Raw genomic sequence first — 18,056 nt, 5'->3', positions numbered from 1 at the left:
TAAGAATATCCATATGAAATTATGAAAATGAATATCCCTTGAGGAGTAATAATGGGAGTTAATGAAAATGTTAACTCAAAATTTGAAAGTTTCTCTCTAACTGCCTGGAAAGGAAAAAAAAAATACTGTGAGAATAGAATTTAACTCAGAAAATAAAACCTGAAATTGATTGCCCTGACCAAACCATGCTATTAAAGTTAAGCGTGCAAAGTTACTCATGAGTTACAACTTCCTTGAATACAACTTTTCTTTCAATTGTTACGAAATTTTAAAAGAATGTCTATAAAGCTTTTTTGAAAAATCTTTGAAAGTTACTCTCCCTTAAACATTAAGGAATTTTACCAAGCAATTCCCTCCCACCCCCACCCCAAACTAATAGCTGGTCAGGCCATTCCACTGTCATGTTTGAAAAATGGCAAACCAACAACACACAATAATACAAATTATTTAAACTAAGAGAGACACCAAATGTAAAGCATTATGGGAACTGCAGAATGTGATGGTTAGGGTATGAACCACGCCGGAAAGAACTAGAGGCAGGCTCCACTGGAAGGGCTTAAGAGTCGTCAGATGTAGTAGGTGATGTCAGTTAGAAAATGAGAAATAAAAATCTGTTTTCATAATTTTTCCTTTGCTGGAACCCAGATGTAAGGCCCAGACTGTTCCTCTATGATCTGTTTCACTTGGTTGTAGATTTCCTCCAGTGTGTCTCCTTGGACAATAGCTGCAAAACATAATGTGGCAATCAGCAATCGTCCTTCCAAGCCCCGTACGGAAACCAAGATGCTCTTTTCTCTCAGAGCAGCAAGAGGGTTTTAGATTGGTTGAAGGAACGGGCACCCACTGAGATTCCTCATTTCTGTGCTGGAGCAAAGCACGTCGTTGATGGCACTGCTGGACACACAAAGCACCATCTCTCCTGCTCAGAGGCTTGGGGTTAGGAAGTGGTTTTCCCTTTGGTACAAATATAACACATACAACTGAGGAGGTTGTTTTGCTTTTCCTAACCACACGCGAGGGTTTGCCCGAGTCAATTCGCATCCTCCAGTATTCTTTTTGGTCCAACTTTCATGTGTGTTTCCAACACGAGGCAGCAAGAAGTCTACAGGGCTGTGTCCTCACCTGCAGTCAGTCTGAGTCAGACTCAGTATAAAGCAGTGAACTCCTCAGCTGGGTCCTGACACTCCGGAGCAAGGCTGGCCACCCCTGGGATCTCTACCTGCTAGCACAACCTTTGCTTTTGGCCAAAACTCATGGAGTTCCAGCCAATAGATTTAAGTTTTACAGACAATAGGTTTCCTTACGCAGTTAAAAGTGCAATTTATATTCAGATGATGTAAGTTCGATATATTTTCTCCAAGGCTAGAAAATAATTAGAAATGATCCAGTATGGATGTGTTCTGACATACCAGAGTAAAGTACGGTCTGGTGAAGATGAGGATGAAATTTGAGCTGTTCTTACCGCACTTCAGTCTGAGAAAGCAATCACCATGAGATGGCAACTTTTTAATTAGGATTGTCACCTCAGTGTTGATAATCCAAGAAACAAAGTTTAGCTTGAAAGATAATGTTGGGGCTGGGCCAGACTCACTCTTTTGTGCATTAATATAGTACTGCTGCTTCCAAGCTTAGCTTTCATGCAAATTACTTCCTTGTTATTCCTACTCATCATTCCCATCTTGTAAAAACTTTCTCTGTCTCTGCAGCCCACTGTCACAGTGCCTGTGGGAGGAGGCTGTTCAATTACTATAGGTCAAGTATAATGTTCACAGGACAACAGTGCATTAGAAAAATTTAGATATGTCTTTGCAGTGCAAATAGCCATAAGCTTCAGCACTTTACTTCTCCGCAGCTATATTTAACCACGCCTCTTCCAAAGCTCAATACCCTCAGAACAGAAGATGGATGTGCTTTTCACATGCTTCAGTGTAAAGCTTAAGTTTTAATCTTAACCTACTGATGAAGTTCATTTCAGTCACCTCATGCGATGTGGTGGTTTTTCTTAAACAGAGTAGGGAATGCTCACACATTTGTTTTACCACCGGACTCACATGGGTGGCAGCCTCCAAACTGTAAGTAGTAATGTCTTCAAGTATCTCAAACAGATTCAGAAAAGGACTTCTGGCCTGAACTGGATTATCAAGGACAGAAGTCTGACTGTTGCTATCTTCCTTTGTCAACAAGCCTCATACTTCTGAGAAGAAACGTGGCCCTGAGCACTACAGCTCTTAAAAAGGCCCATAGGTTTCTGAAACAACTTGAATGATGCCCCTTAATTTCCTGAAAAAGCATCCTATGTAATGCCCTGAGATAAAGCCCGCGAGAAGAGCAGCTACTATTTTATTAATATCAATTAAAATAAGACTCCTGAACAACAAACGTAACACATTTGCAAATCATTTGGTAAGGGACTCTATAATAGGAAGAATTTGCAATATGTATTGAGAGCCCCATAACCTTCTGGGTGCAGACAGACAGTGAGCTGCCGGAGGAGTGGGAGAGCCAGATAAGGTATCGGTATAGACTGAGAGCCACAAGGCAGCGGAGAGGGAGGCAAAAAGGGACAGACTCAAGCTGATCATTGTGTGGGTAACACACAATGTAGAGAACAAAGGCAGTGGAAAGACTGCAGCAGGGAGTCTATTGGTTCCTCTGTCTTCTTCCCATGTGAAGCCACCGCCCTTTCCTGCGTCCCTGCCCAGGTGGAGCAGACTGTGGCATCCACAGCTCTGCCCACTTACAAGATGCAGAAGAAGGAACTGGGAAAAGGAGTCATGTCACAGAAAGGAGGCGATTGGGGCAGCAAACGCTGAAACACCGCAAAAGAGAATGCAACAGGAAGGAAAGGAGTGAGTGTCCATCCAGGACAAGAACAGGGAAGGCTCCTTTCCGTCCTCCTGAAGATCCTGACTTGATCAATCTCCTCCTACTTCAAGCCACAATGTACACAATTAGCACAGTTTGAGCGCTTGCAGCCCATCCCTTGCTGTTATCATTAGACCCACAGCATACACAAATTTGATTTGCTAAGTACCATAATGCTGTAGTGCCCAATTTCCAGAGGCTTAATTAATTACCATCATTCTTTACTTCCTGATTTAAAAATAAATGGAAATAAATAATTTTCTACAGGGAGCTTTGCTAGGCAATCTCAGCTCTGCAAATAAAAAGCTTTAAGCGCACAATGTATCAACAAAGTAAACATCTACGTTACAATACCTAGGAAAACAGTAGAAAGTCTCTCAGTTTTTAAAAGCTAAATTAAGCTCCCAGTAAATTTTTGTATATATTGAATTAACTGATCAAACTGAAATTTGTGTAGTGCTACTAAGATGGCTCTATGCCTCAAAACAATCCCACATCAGCTGGAAAACAAAGTTTGGCCTTATCTCAGCAGTGAGGCAATTACTATTTTACAGCAAGCAAGAAAATTTCAACTCTGGCAAGGGAACAGGCCCAAGCAAAACACACCTGTGAAGTGTTCAGTAAATTCTTGCTCCAGTTTCATGGCTCTCTCAAACGTCTTCCTGGCTTGCTCTTCCGTTAAGCGTTTATTCATTTCGCTGAAATTGAAAACATTATCTCTTTAAAAACTACTGTCAAATACTTGGAGCCTTTTGAAACTAGGTTTTAAACTGTTGTCTGAGCATTACCCCTAGCAAGAGGCAGTCTCCTAAATGACACCTAAGCAAAGACTGTAGCGGGAATGAGCTGTTCTGATGCTATGTTGCATGGAATTTAGGACAATGACATTCGTTCTCAAGCACTCTAATTTGGATTAGAAACCTCGTCTTAGAAGTCTCTAGAAATTGAACTCAGAAAATGAAATACTGTTTAAAATATTTACAATAGTCATTACAAAATTACAATATTACAAAATATTACAATTGTTATCACATGACTTGCAAATAGGTTTTCAAATACAATGACAATCTCAAACAAATTAGCCTGAGGTACTTTACTTTTACTCACATGATATTTTCCACTGTTTTGGGTTTAATAAAAATGGAGATTGGGTACAGCTGGGCAATCTGCAACCTTTTGATTGCATTACCAGAAACATCAAGAATGCAATGTTTACCCTAAAAAGTGAGAGAGAAAAGAAAATGGCACTAAGCAAAGTTTAAGTCACAGGTATGCAGAGAGTAATAATTTAGAAGAGAAAACACAAGCCAACAAAACTAGAGCATTTGCATCAATGATATTATGATTTCACCACTTTGGTACAAGGTCTCACAGGGCTCCTCTGTTGGCATCGTACATCATTTGAGATTTTCCTGACCCTTCACCATTCCTTTCTTTACCAGAGGCTACAGTTCAATCAACAATGTAGAACCATCCAGTGACGAAGCTGTACTTCAACCACACCACCAAAATGATTTTTTTTTAAATTTTTATTTCATTTTTTAATAATTCGAGGATCCTTTAGGGAGGTGGCCATGTCACAGTTTAGAGAGGAGGCAGATGACTTAACTAGCAGACCTGAGGGAGTAACCTCCCCCGATGGCAGGGAAATATGCCACCATCAGAATCATTAGATGGAACTGACCACACGCACTCTCCTCCTGCCAGGTACCACACAGCACAACCCCCGGTTTGAGATGGTGAATGCAATTTGTTTGGGCTGATTATTTTTTCATCTCTTGAGAAACAAACATAACCACTCCTTGGACGGCTGGAAGACAATGTGATAGGGCTGCTTTTCTCCCTACCTCTATTCTCCCACTATAAGCAATTTTCCAGCTCTTTGGGATACCTCATCTCAAAGGCTCTTCCTCAGCTCCTCTCATGTCCCATATGCTAATTTCCACCTCACACACTTTTATTTCTTTCCTTTCTGAGTAGCACAAGAGTAATTTGGCATACCACCATTTTAGAAAGGGATGGAGGGAGAGGAATAGAAAACCACTGTCAGGTGACTAAAATAAGAACAGCTTTTTCTTTAGCAGGAGAGCAATGTGAAAGGCAGAATTCCATGAGACAGGATACAAACTCACAAGCACCATAAAACCAAAGGTTACTCATATCTTACAAGGCTCTTCCTGAACCCCTGGGAGATCATTCCTGGGGGGCAGGTTGAAGAGCAAGGAAGTGACTGCAGTCTGAAACGACTGACACGCTTCTGCCTCCCGACAGAAGAGATCACTAGGATCATTTACATTTGATCTCTTCTGTAACAAAACCACAGAACTTTATTTCATGATTTCTGATGAGGATAAAAGTGTTCTCACATGAACAATACCCATCTGCTTGCTTTCAACTGATGATAGCTGTTTCCCAGATCAGGATGCTGACTGGTATCACTTAAGAAAGGTGTTTGTATGTTATAGCAGAGTATTTTGCTACAAGTGCTGACCTATCTACGTCTTTCAAATGGTTTCCCTTTAAATGTGGCACATGCTCTGAGAACTGAGACTTAAGAGCGTTACCTGGTCCATTTTCCTTTTTGAGATTAGACACTTATTATTTGCTGTGTTTGGCCCAACAACTTATGCAAGGTGCCAAAGGATTTCGGGCAAAAAGAAGAGGACTAGATTGCGTCCAGCTACTGTGCTGGACCTTATGGAACATAACTGGGACAGTTTATTCCAAATCAATAATGAATCTCCATTAACAGTGACCTCAGGCACAGAGATTTGCAAGCTACTGGCTGCTGCTTCCAAAGAAAAGAGGATATAGAAATTCCTTTCAAGTGAAGATTTGGAAGACAAGGAAAAGAAATGCAAGTACTTCATGACACAATTATCATGTTTTCATCCAGGGAAGCTATTTTGTTCTTTGCACTGTGCATTCAAACAGTATTTTACTTCTTTTTTCTTTTAGTTCCTTACTTGCACGGCATCTGACTGAGAAACACAGCACCCAGTGCCTTTTACAGTAACTGAACAATGACATCAAAAAGCATCTTTAGCTGTGTCCATTATAGGTAAGGAAATGAAAGAGATAGGGATCAGCTAGAAACATGGGCAAATGAACACAATTTAAAGCTATTGCAAGAATACTATTTTGGGTACTTTCGGGGTAGTAGCAGTCACTTCTGTTGTGTCTTCCCCTAAATTCATCATAGAAAACTTGGAAATCATCTTTGATATCCCAGTAATAAGACCCACTGAAGAGACTCATCTCTTAAGTGAGATGGAGAAGAACACAAGGAGGGAGTAGCCCCAGACTGACCAATTTGCAGCCCTGTCATGATTTTGAAGTCAAGTTCCGAGGGACAGGCCATTGTTTCCTGGAAAAAATAATGTTAGCTGGAACTGAGAAACTGCTGCATCTACCCCAAGTCCCATGGTGCCTGTGCAAGAGATTTAATAGCAAGGAGACATCTGGTAGTACTTTGCTCTTCATGTCAGCTTATGAAAGATTCACAATCATTTTGTAGCTTACTAACCCCACTAGATGGGCAAAAGGACACAGCCAGCTTCAGGTATAGGATGGAACTGAAGGACTGGATCTGTGCTACCAGGTGAAGCAACTGCCGACGAGCTTATAATGTTTAAGCTGCTCAATAAATAGTTTAATCATTTAGCCACAAATGATAGGTTCACAACGCTGTTCAGCCTCCCATCCAAAGTAATGTTCATTTACTTCAACAATTTTGTAATTTGTTTTATTTTCTTTACTTTTCTTGCTATATACCACAGTGCCAGGTTCTATTCCATAGGGTGAAAGACGGCAGAAGAAAACTTTGTCACATGAACCACAGTCTCACCATGTTTGCCCTGGTTTTGATTCCTGTAAATTACACTTGCCAGAAATAACAATCCTCAGCCATTTGGCCAGAATGGTCCACACAGTTTTCCAGAGGACTAACTGCACTCCCACGTCACATGGGTTAACCACACTTAAGACTCTTCACGTCCAGACTGAGAGCGCTCACACTCGTGAGATCCTGCCTAGAAAACAGCTGTTTCTTCTCTCATACAGATCAGATAAAGGTGTTTACTGTAAATGCACCATATTTGTAAAGCAGCAGAACTACACTCATCAACGTAATGTGGAACATTTGCAAAGCATTTTCACCGAATTTTTTTCTTTAAAACAAGTATCTTATGCTAAGAAATATGCTTCCTTTTTACCCCTCTCTTTTTCAGAGAGCTCCAGTAAACTTCAATTTGATTTTATAAATATTTAGATTTGGCAAGAAATAGCTAACTAAAATCTGTTCAAGATAAAAACAGTAAGGTCTGTCTTCAAAATGTAGAAGTAGTAGTTATGTAAAAAGTCTTTCTAATATTGAATTTATTACATTTACTCTTTTCCCTGTGTCAGCTAAAATCCATAAAGAATAAATTTTTTACAAGTTTTCTTCTGCATGGGTCTATATCAAATGCATCATGATATCAATTCCATCACCACTATTCTTAACTAGTTAATGATCTATGTATGTGAGCTGGGCTAATTAGCCTGTAATTCCAATTATTTCTTCTCTATTCTCTTATTATAGGAGGGCAAACCCTTTGGTTGCTCTTTTCCCATAATTAAATCACAATGCTTTCATTATTCCACAGCTTCATTATTTCCCTAAATGCATTTGTGACAATGCACTTTGTTTCTAGTTTTGTACAAATTCCTTTCAAAGTCAGAGGGTTCCTAATGGCTTCTTGCCATTTTTCTCTTTTCCCCTGTCAGCACAGTCAGATAATCACCTCAGTAAATGAAAGTAACCGGCATTGATTTACCTTTTCTGCTACTTCTCGCACCGATTGGACACTTGTTCCATAAAGATGATTATTGTACTGGCCAGCTTCAATGAATTTGTGATCCTGAATATCCTTCTCCATTTGCTCTCGAGAAGTGACAAAATGGTAATCACGTCCATCCACCTCATAATCTCGTTTTGGTCTAGTAGTATCTTTAAAATATAAACCAAGATTTTTTAAAGCAAAACAAAAACCAGTGACTTTTTTCCTTAAAATATACAAAAAGAGTCTCCCATATATACTACAAAATTGTCACAAGTAAAGAGATGACTGACAATTAAGACAGGTCTAAAAAGTTTAGACACTGTATTAACTTTTTTAAACTCAACATACAGAGGATGTTTACTAAGAAAATTAGCAGAAAAAATCATTTAGAATTGCCTTAGTATTTGCTGAGACTTACGTGGAACACAGGAGCCAAATTTGTCTGGAAATTCTGAGATCAGATCATCATTTATTCTGTCTTTCATGGGTCCCAAAACAATCACAGGTCGAGTGTAACTGACTATTAAACATAAAGGAATAACATCAGTTACATTTCAGTATGATTGTTAACTTTTACAGTTCAGAAAAATATGCATTATCCATTAGCATCTGTGGTGGTGAATGGGAAGACTAAAAATTCTGTATCAATTATAAACAGTGAAGCCAGATTAGGACCACGGTGAAAAGGAAATTAAAGCATCCCACTGGAATTCAGTGAGAAGCATTTTATTTTAAATGCAAATGTGAGAAAATATTTTCTCCTATCAACTCCCATTTCATTCAAAAATCCATTTTTTTTCTGAAAAAAAAATAAAATAAAATCACTTTTGTTGGCAATTGCTAACCAAAGCAGCCATACTTCTTGCAGCTTCTTGCCCATAGAGAAACAGGAGACTGTCAATCTTTTTGACATTTCAATTAAAGCTCACTAAAATAGACAAACGATCTATGGACACACTTTTTGCTGTTAACGAAAAAAGGAACTGCAACTGCGAGAACGCTAAAGCAATATGAAACAAAAGAAAACTATAATTTCTGAGGTTCACACTGACAAAACTGTTAAAACACGCCATGTTTCCCTTATGCAATGTATACCCCACATAATAAGTTATTTTAAGTAGCACACCTTTGGATTTTGCACTACATAATTTAGCACTTGCATTTAATAATTTAAGCCTTTATGCTTTATCATTTCAGTAATGATAACAAGTTCAAACCGGGGAGTTTATCATGGTGCTCAGTGCAAAAGGGCACATGAAGCATTCTGATGACTCAGATGATATTTATTTTATACTAAGTGAGATCTACAAACCTTCTTGTTGATTGACTGGTTCGTATGACAAGACATATTCCTCTTGGCCACCTAAAATGTAAACGCAAAGATGTATCTATGTATTTTTTTCCTAAACCAACATATTTAAATAGAGTCATTCAATGAACTATAATGATACAGACATTCCTCAATAATATGCATTACAATGATACCGATGAAGGACATTTTTCAAGAGCGATGAATTATAAAAATCACAAAGATCAGCCAAACACAAAATTTTAAAGCATAAGGCACATACAGTATAAATAATTTCCTGGTTTATGTTAGCGTGTCAAACCAACATCAAGCACAAGAAGAATTTTAAAGCATTATTGAAATGCTCTTATACATGTTTCCCTGAATGAAATGCATGCATGCCATCATTCACTGCTAGAGGCAATGCCACCTTCACCATCAACATTCTCCATACTTTGAAGCCAGCATTAACAATAGCATTTTTCTCTATTTATACAGGGCTGAAAACAATGTATGTCAAGATGTACATATCTGCTGTTAACTTTATCATGAAGTGGCATTTTTATAAACATTTTTAACCACTCTAATTCTACCAAAAAAAATTATGATTGCACAAAAAGCTAAAAAATAGTTATTTTATTAATGAATTTTTAAAGATGAAGTTGGAAACAAAGAATGCTTTTGTATTGTTCTCAGCTCCAGAAAGCATATCAGCAGTGAATGAAACTAAAATAACTGAATTTTGACCTTTGACAGCTGCAGGCTTTTTAAATGTTAGTGAAAGCATCTGAAATATACCTCAGTTGCCATCTCTCTAACTGATTATTTCTAGTCTAACAAGATATCTCCGCGTAGGATTTCTTGCAATGCCATCACTAAAAGTTAACTCCATGAAAGCAGAGAATTTATAATTCGGAGGATACAAGCTCAAATTTTATGACATTGCTACGAAGTTTGAAAAAAATACAGTCCTTAAATAACTTAACTTGTGTAATTTCAGTACATTCTTTGGAGTTCATAAGCCATACTTATAACAGGCAAAGGAACACACCAATGCTATACCACAGTTGCATAGAAACAGATGGCAGATGAAGGCTTTTATAAATTCATATATTGCTTCTATGTATCTAGTCGTTATTTCATAGCAAATACCACTGATCTTTTAAATCTAAAATTTACAATTTCATTAAGAGAACTATTTTGTTTATTTACAAAAAATTTGCATTCGAACTGTATTACAGCAATACATGAATGGACATTTTAATTTTGTAAGTTATTGCAAGTGAGGAATACCTTAAGACAGACATGAAAACATGCAACCTGTATATTTTAATATCTCAAAAAGTTACTCATGCAAATGGATTTTAGAAGGACAGTATATACTTTCAGAACCCCTTTTAGACTAGGGAGAGGAATAGGGAATCACCAACTACCAACTCATCTATGAAAGACCCAGCTCACGTATAAGAAGATATTTCTTTGGAGAAGTCACATTGCTATAAGGTCAAAAATTAGTTAAGCAAACTACTGAAGAGATAGTAACAAGTAAAAAGCATCCCCTGATTGAGGGCAAAAAGTATATATTGTCACTGCTTTTCAATACTTTGGAAAAATGAATATTAACAGAATGAACCTTTTGAACAACCGTACTCATCTGTAATCAAGATAACTTTCATATTAGACAGCAGCAAGAAGAAATTAAAAAAAATATTTTAATAAAAAGTACTTGGAATTACACATTCAGATAAGCAAATCCATGATATTCATAATAAAATCAGGGCTTCTCAAGTAACAGCGGAGTATAAAACTATTAGTACCAATAATGAGCTGTAAACATAAATAAAGCAAGCTCCGAGAAAAAACGCAGAGGTGGATGCAAAGGAGAGGAAAGCAGCAAATTTATAAAGAAATAGTCATGGTTAGATAGTTTTAATGGTGCGTCATTAAAAATGGTTAGAATTTGTAAGGTTGTCAAAGGCAACTTCCATACGAGCTCGATTTTGTGTTATTCTCAGGGAACACAAACGCCTTCCCCAATTGGTTTCTTTTCAATCACAGCCTACGAGACTGTTAGCATTTTATATACACGTGTAAATTCTCCCTTTTCTTCATCTGGAAGAAAAACGTGGATCATCACCTCTGATCATCTACAGCTTCCAGACAAATAGATCTGTTAATGAACCACTCTCCTCGCTCCCCTAACATAAATAATATCTGTTTCTGAAGTGCTGGTGACACAGCAGGCAAGCGGAGCTCATCAGTGAGCCACTCGCTGTCACACTGCCTGACTTCTACTGTTCCTTCTTCTTGTATTCCTCTTCAAATCCACAACTTTTTCACCTTCCTGCTCTGCTCTATCCTGGGTTCCAGGGCTGGATGGTGTGACCCTACTGAGGAGGTGTTCACTGGAAATGGTTTAAGACATTTTAAAGTACTGTGGAGCAGCACCACGCGGCATATTGCCCACTGCGAACAAGTAGTGCTGCTGTAGCTTGGGTAATAGTAATAGCGCTGTAGCTCGGGCTAGTAAAAAGGCTAACTCAGTCTAGTATTTAAAAGACACTAAGTCTTCAGAGAGAGAGAACGTGCAGACGTGCCTACCTTGACAATTTATCATAACTGACTCCAGCACTGAGTGTGTGTCATATGCTTTGAAGACAATTCATACTAAGTACCCACACTTGACAAAATAGCTATACGAAAGCTAAAAGCAAGGGTAAATACGTGTTTGCTTATCTTTACTTTCATTAGAAGTACACACATATTAAATCTCAGTATCAGTTGTGAAAAATTGTGGATAGTTATTGCACTATTTAACAGATTACACAGTTTAGTTATGCTTCCAGTATTAAGCTCCACTACATACATTTGTCATCATTAAATTTACATTTAGGTTTTAATAAGTCTAGCTAGCTCGCATAATTTAAGAGAAATAGGAATTGATTCAAATTAAGCTGGACTAAGAAAATCATAATTACAATAAAAATATCCATAAAGGCAGTTTGCAATGATTCTCTCTAGTCAGTGTTTTAAACACAAAGACACACCAGAACCTGCAGTACCCCAGCAAACACATGAATATGGATTTCACCTGAAGGTGATTGGGAAGTTCTATTTAATATGTAAATACCCAGAAAAGACAGACAAACAAAGCCAAAGGAAAAGCTACTAAACAAAGATTCTAAATAAACAAAGAACTTAAAAACACTTACGGTAACTACTTTCACTATCGCTGGCATTAGAGGTTACATGCTCTGAAATTGCAACACAATGGAAAAAAAAATAAGGAACATACACTAATGACATGAGTCCAAAAAAAAAGCAAATTGACACAAAATAATCCAGGTGAAATCATACTGATACTGATATCAAAACGCTGAAATCAATACATACTGCATATAAAAGTTTTAAGGTACTTCTCATAGCTTTCAGGATCAAGCTTAATTTCATACGAAAGGAATGGATGTTAATAAAAAGAAAAACATTAAGTAGCACATCAAAATAAGATTACAAAAAGTACACTAATTCCTAGATCACTTGTAACCCTGCAATTATTAGGTTTTCATTTCAAGATGAATTTTGTTGTGCAAAAACTACGGGATTATGCATTTCAACTTTTATGCAATAAATTATTGATTATATTAAGAGTTTTTTAGCAGAAAATACCAGAGTATAGTGCAGGAAACCGTGCAGCACATTCAATAATAGAGACCTTCCTATGGTGTATTAAATAGTTTACTTGAAGTGCAATGCTAAATTAAGGGGGTTTTTTCCCCCCAGGTAATGCTTTAGTTTTCAAAACCTGCTGACTTTAATTCTGGACTATCTGTATTAATTTTATGCCATTTGTATAGTGAACAAAATACTTCAAGTAGCTACAATGTGTTTATATTTACTTTTGTAACCTATGTAATTGTTAAATGTTTTTATGACAAAAATTAATGCAATTGAAGAATTTCAGGTATCAAACTACTCTGTTACCTGAAAATTCTACAAGTCTGGTGAACAAATATGAACTTTGATATTGCTGAACTTTATTGTAGAGAACCAATTTTCATGCCACCCAATGAGTGTGTCTATTTGTAATAAAAATCACTAACATTCACAGCTTTAGACTGCATTAAGAAGCTCGTGTTTGATGTATACAAATTAAATCCAATTAATTTGAAATTACATACCCAACTGTGTGCATACGATAATACATACTGTCGTCATGAGGAGCCTTTATAAAACATTAAATTCAGTACAGTTCCTCCCTTACAAGATTGAAAAGAAGGAACCAAAAGGACTCTAGAGGTAAGAATGCAGTTATGAAGCAAGTACACTTCTAGTGATTAAGAAACATTTAAAAGGTTAGTAGTCATACGTAAACTAATTAACCTTTTAAAAATGTTTTTGGATAAAGTGAACTAGTATCTTTAAACTACAAATCTCTGGCTAGACCGAACTCCCTCACTTCATTTCTGTGCAGGAAAAACAGAGAAACATTTCCAAATGCTTGCAAGTACCAGCAATTTGGATCTACTTCAATTTCATTTTCTTGTCTTGGAAAAAGAATGTGCGCATTGGCATGGAAGAGGCAAATAGTGATGTTTAAAAGCCTCGTGGTAGAACATGAAAGGGAGACGTTGTCAACTGAGAATACAAGTGTATAGTCTGAAAACGGGCAACCATTGGTAAAGATGTAAAGCCTGAGATATCAACAAGAGCAGCAGTCTTGCAGAGCCTGAGCAACACAGCTTGCATTAAGTGTGGTAAGGCAGTTTCAAAAAGTCTGGCTGTGCTGAAAAACCAGCTAGAAGCCATTTGTTTTTATAACGGAATCACCTGGCGACATTTCTGGACCATATTACACAGTTTGAACTAGGTATGATCATAAGGCTGTTATAGCTACTAGAATTTTTACTTCATGATTGAGTTCAAGGATAGAAGCACACCCATTCTTACACGTAATTTCAGGCACACTGTGCATAACAGTTATGCCCTGGGAAAAAAACGTTGTCTTTAAGTGACCTTTAGTCACTTATCTTTAGTGACAAATTTTACTATTCCATAAATGCTTAACAATGTATGTGTTTAATATCTGAGATGAAAGCAAGATCTTGATTTTTTTTTTTTTTTTTTGGTCATTTTAGTACAGTGGTGGTGTCTGTGTACAAAACCAGATCTGTTAGAGTACTCGGCAACTTCTGAATCTTACTGTATGCCAGTAGTGAGCAGTTCTGCAGGAAACAGAAAAAATGCTTATGGGTCTCCTCTGTCAACTACCTGGTCTAAAAGCATCGTAAGTGTTCAAATAAGTCAGACATAAAAACTCTCATGGCATTTATTAAGCAAAGTTTTTTGTTTGTTCTAAGAAGCTGTAAACATCAGTCACCTAGAAAGAGGACTGAAAACTGTAACTAGATAAAGTATTGCAGCAATGGTTGTACTATTACTGTAAAAATCCATAGGTTATTTTTAAACAAATAAAAACACAAAGACAAGATAAAAGTGACATTAAAAAAAAAATCATCAAATTTAAAAACACAGTACTATTAAGGACAAACAAGTAAGCGCTGGTAAGCTTCTGAACAACAACAACAAAAAAAATCTAATGTGATAGTCACATGAACTTAAAGTAACACGTTCCTGAAAGCAAAAACCCTCAGAACATTACAAACTAAAAAAACCTTATGAAACGTTTTTAGAGTCAACCTCCTTATGCCAGTAGAACACCAGTCTCAAAGAGATCTGTTAAAAAAAAAAAGTAGTAATTTTTCAGATGGAGGTTAAAATAACTTGGGAGTATTTTGATCACTTACTCAGGCCTTTTGATCCCATGTCGTCAGGGACCTCCTGCAGTAGTCCCCAGAGGGCAAGCAATAAAAAGACAATCACAGAGAAAATAATTGTCAGTAATATATAAAATTGGCGCTACGACAGGAGACAGTTTCCCAGAACATCACAGGGGAAGGCAAGTCTATAGGATTTGACTTGATTGGCACAGGAAGTGCAATCAGAGATGCAAATGGCAGAGAACGCAGTTTGTAGTGGACCTGGTTTGAACTAGCAAACTTATGCAACACTTTTTTTCATGCTGGCAACAACGATGAAAAATCAAAGTAACCTCTCTTCATTAGGAAAACCAAATTAGAATGGAATGATTTTGAAGTAACTAGTTAAAGGGACTGATTTGAGAAGCCAATAAGCTCTGTTATACTTTTTTGTTGCCGTGCGCTCTCAGAAACGAGGAGCCATCACTGACATCACTGGTGGCTGTTACCTCCTCCAGCTACACACGCACTGTTACTCAACAGTATTATTCGCTTTATTCCAAACTGGGATACTCTTGGGTTAAATTTCACTCTAACAGCAAACAAACGGTTTTATTGATTTTGTAGATTGGTTTGTCATTGGCACCTCAAGCTCGTTAGCCTGTTGCAGCTCATGAAACTGTCTCCATGGTAACACCCTACTGCAATCTAGCAGGCCCTTCTATGTGTGCTTCGCTCTCCATCGAATGCCACATACTTACGGTCAATATCACTGGTTTCCTGCTCACTCTGGTCCTTGTTCTTGTAGAAGGGAAATTTTCGGGAAAAGAGGTTCTTTTTACGCTTGTCATTGAATGACTGCTGAAGAAGAGAAGGAGGGGCAAAACAAAGGATGTCTAATGTCTGTGTGAACAAAGGCCCAGACCAGCAGCTTTGTGGAAGCTGACTCCTATAACCACATTATGCAGTGCATATTCCAGTTTAACATTAACTTCTCTGCCCATTAAAAATAGAGATCAGGATCATGGCTTTGCTCACAGCCTCCATATTCCACATGCTTGCTACCGAGAGAACTGTCAGGCTGGGTCTTCCTCTATAGCCTGACCTGTACTTCACAAAATCTGGCTTGCTGGGAATGTAAAAAGATGCAAAAAACTAGGCTGCTATAAGGCCAAACTGTAACAAACTCAAAGTCAATTAAATCACCGATGGGATCTAATATAGGGGTTAAAGGGTTTTTTTTAAAAGGCATGAGGCTTTACACATGCTTTTGCAAGCAGCTGATATCGTAACAGCACAGCACAAGTATCTGCCCTTGTTACCCATCTGCAAAGGCCAAACTGTAAATACTTCGGTGACAACTGCTAAATAACATATCGTACAGTAAAGAAAGATGGAAGTTAAAAGCTGGCATTGTGCTGAATGATCTTATGATAAAACTAAGTAACAGTGAAATGGGAAAAAAGGGAAAAAAGGAATGTGTCTAGCTAAAATATCCAAACAATAAAAAAACCAAATCAAACTGTATTTGTTTCAATTGCAATTCATTGCAAGTTCACTGAAACAAATGACTTTGCTCTACATAAGTCTGCATCCCAATACCAACATTAACTTTAAAAAGATACAAACTCATTTCATTTGTTTACTGTGGCAATTATTTTTTCAAGGGTTCATTTAAAGGGAAACGCCACATGAGAAAGTCTGTACGTCTAAGGATCATGTTCAGCAACTTTTGACATTAAGTGCTTGCGTTGCTGAAGAATTTCTGCATCTCAGTTGCTATGAAAATTTCTAGTTACCTATATAGCTATATAAATATCCACCTATTTGAATATAAACTATTATTGTGCTCTTTGTCTAAGTGAGGAGAGCATCAATGTATTTTCATTCATATATAGGTATGCCCACAGGTATAATTAACACACAATTTAGTAATATCTGCCATGCCTTCTGCTGAAGACACTATGTGACTACAGCAACTTTAATTTGCTGTTCCAAGTCAATAAAGAAACTCAATGTATAAATAAATCAGTAACATTTTAATTGCAAATACACCTAGAACTAATACAGCTAACTTGAAGCCAGCTGAAATTTCTTTTCATCTTTAGTGAATCTTCCTACCACTTTTGCCAAGACATGAAATTTGCCATGTTTTCCTCATTTGGTTTGCAGAATCTCTATTATGGAAAGGATGGCAAAAGTAAGTACATGCCCAACTTGGTTTTGAGGCCCTAAGCCACAGGGTGACTGTCTATTTCTAAGCCAAGCAGAGCCCACGTGCAGCAGGAAGTAATAAAACTTCTACAGAACCATTTTTTAAAGGCTATTTTAAAAAAACCAAAAATATTTTCAATTCATACATTACAGACTCTGTTAACAGCCATTTCTAAAATCTGGAGCATGTTTACTCTCAAGTAATTCTCTGTCTGTCTTCAGCCAGCGTGAGCTCATCATCTTCTATTATATGCAACACAGTTGCAAAAAGATATATTATCTTTTCTCCCAGCATTAAGTATGGAATGAAATATAATAACAACTGGGGGTGTCAAATAGGGCAAAGTTTTTTCAGAGATGGGCCACCCTGTTTGGTACAGTTACAAAACTGGCATTTGGCCTTCCTAAGGGAATGCCTATAGTGCAACACACAAGCTGCATCCTGCTGGACTGTTAACAGCCCTTCTGGCCATCTGTTTTAACACAGCCTTGCTTGGCAATATCAGATACTGAAACATTCAGTGATATTTTCATTACCGTTGTTTAAAAAAGTTAAAATTACCAGGTGCTAAAGCGGCACATGGTACCACGGGAGCACAACTGGTGACACTGAGCTCTGGAAACAGCAATACTGTGTTAAGTAGGAAATCCATAAAACCTTTAATTGGCTGGCATCTGTCTTCAACTAAAACTGTCGTTCCACCATAAGAACTGGTAAATTATAAACCTGACATATGGAGAAAAGAACTGGTTTCAAGCCAATCATATGGTTGCTGGAACCATAGTTGGCACGGGCAAGTTTTTAGGTTATGGTCCTCCTGACCTTCTCTATCTGAAGTCAACAAGTCATTGCAATTGATTTCTCATAACCAGAAAAATTAATGCAATCGACAGAACGAGGGCAACAAAGAAATATGCCCAAAGGAGTAGATCTTTGCTGAGTACACTGAGAAATACTGTAACATGAATTTCAAAAAGTGAAGTCTCACATCTATATAGTTGTTCCATTCAGACAAGTCCCTCTGTTTGGGCAAAAGAATAGGGGAAATAAATGTAACAAAGCTAAAACGGTTTAACCGAGGTGGTGAGACTCTGCAATTTGTAGTTAAA

The 18,056-nt window shown here is 37.5% G+C and overlaps 1 protein-coding gene across 18 annotated transcripts in view; it reads right to left on the bottom strand.

Annotated features, from left to right (window-relative positions):
- Positions 1-617: 617 nt before the first annotated feature.
- DLG1 (discs large MAGUK scaffold protein 1) overlaps positions 618-18,056 on the bottom strand; it is a 157,707-nt gene continuing 140,268 nt past the window's right edge. For 5 of the 18 annotated variants that reach the window (XM_074153283.1, XM_074153289.1, XM_074153292.1 and 2 more), the window contains 8 exons: positions 14,781-14,814; positions 12,189-12,230; positions 9,001-9,051; positions 8,107-8,208; positions 7,683-7,855; positions 3,973-4,082; positions 3,472-3,563; positions 618-724 (listed from right to left, as the gene is read on the bottom strand). In XM_074153283.1, coding sequence (XP_074009384.1) covers positions 618-724; positions 3,472-3,563; positions 3,973-4,082; positions 7,683-7,855; positions 8,107-8,208; positions 9,001-9,051; positions 12,189-12,230; positions 14,781-14,814 — 711 coding nt within the window. Of the gene's footprint in view, positions 725-3,471; positions 3,564-3,972; positions 4,083-7,682; positions 7,856-8,106; positions 8,209-9,000; positions 9,052-10,609; positions 10,646-12,188; positions 12,231-14,780; positions 14,815-15,493; positions 15,594-18,056 lie in introns of all 18 variants that reach the window. The other 13 variants (XM_074153286.1, XM_074153290.1, XM_074153293.1 and 10 more) reach the window with 5 other exon arrangements.

The sequence above is a fragment of the Numenius arquata genome, chromosome 9, assembly GCF_964106895.1.
Source record: "Numenius arquata chromosome 9, bNumArq3.hap1.1, whole genome shotgun sequence".
Taxonomy (NCBI): domain Eukaryota; kingdom Metazoa; phylum Chordata; class Aves; order Charadriiformes; family Scolopacidae; genus Numenius; species Numenius arquata.
The sequence above is the reverse complement of the archived record's forward strand: the minus strand, read 5'-3'. Positions and strand labels throughout refer to the sequence as shown.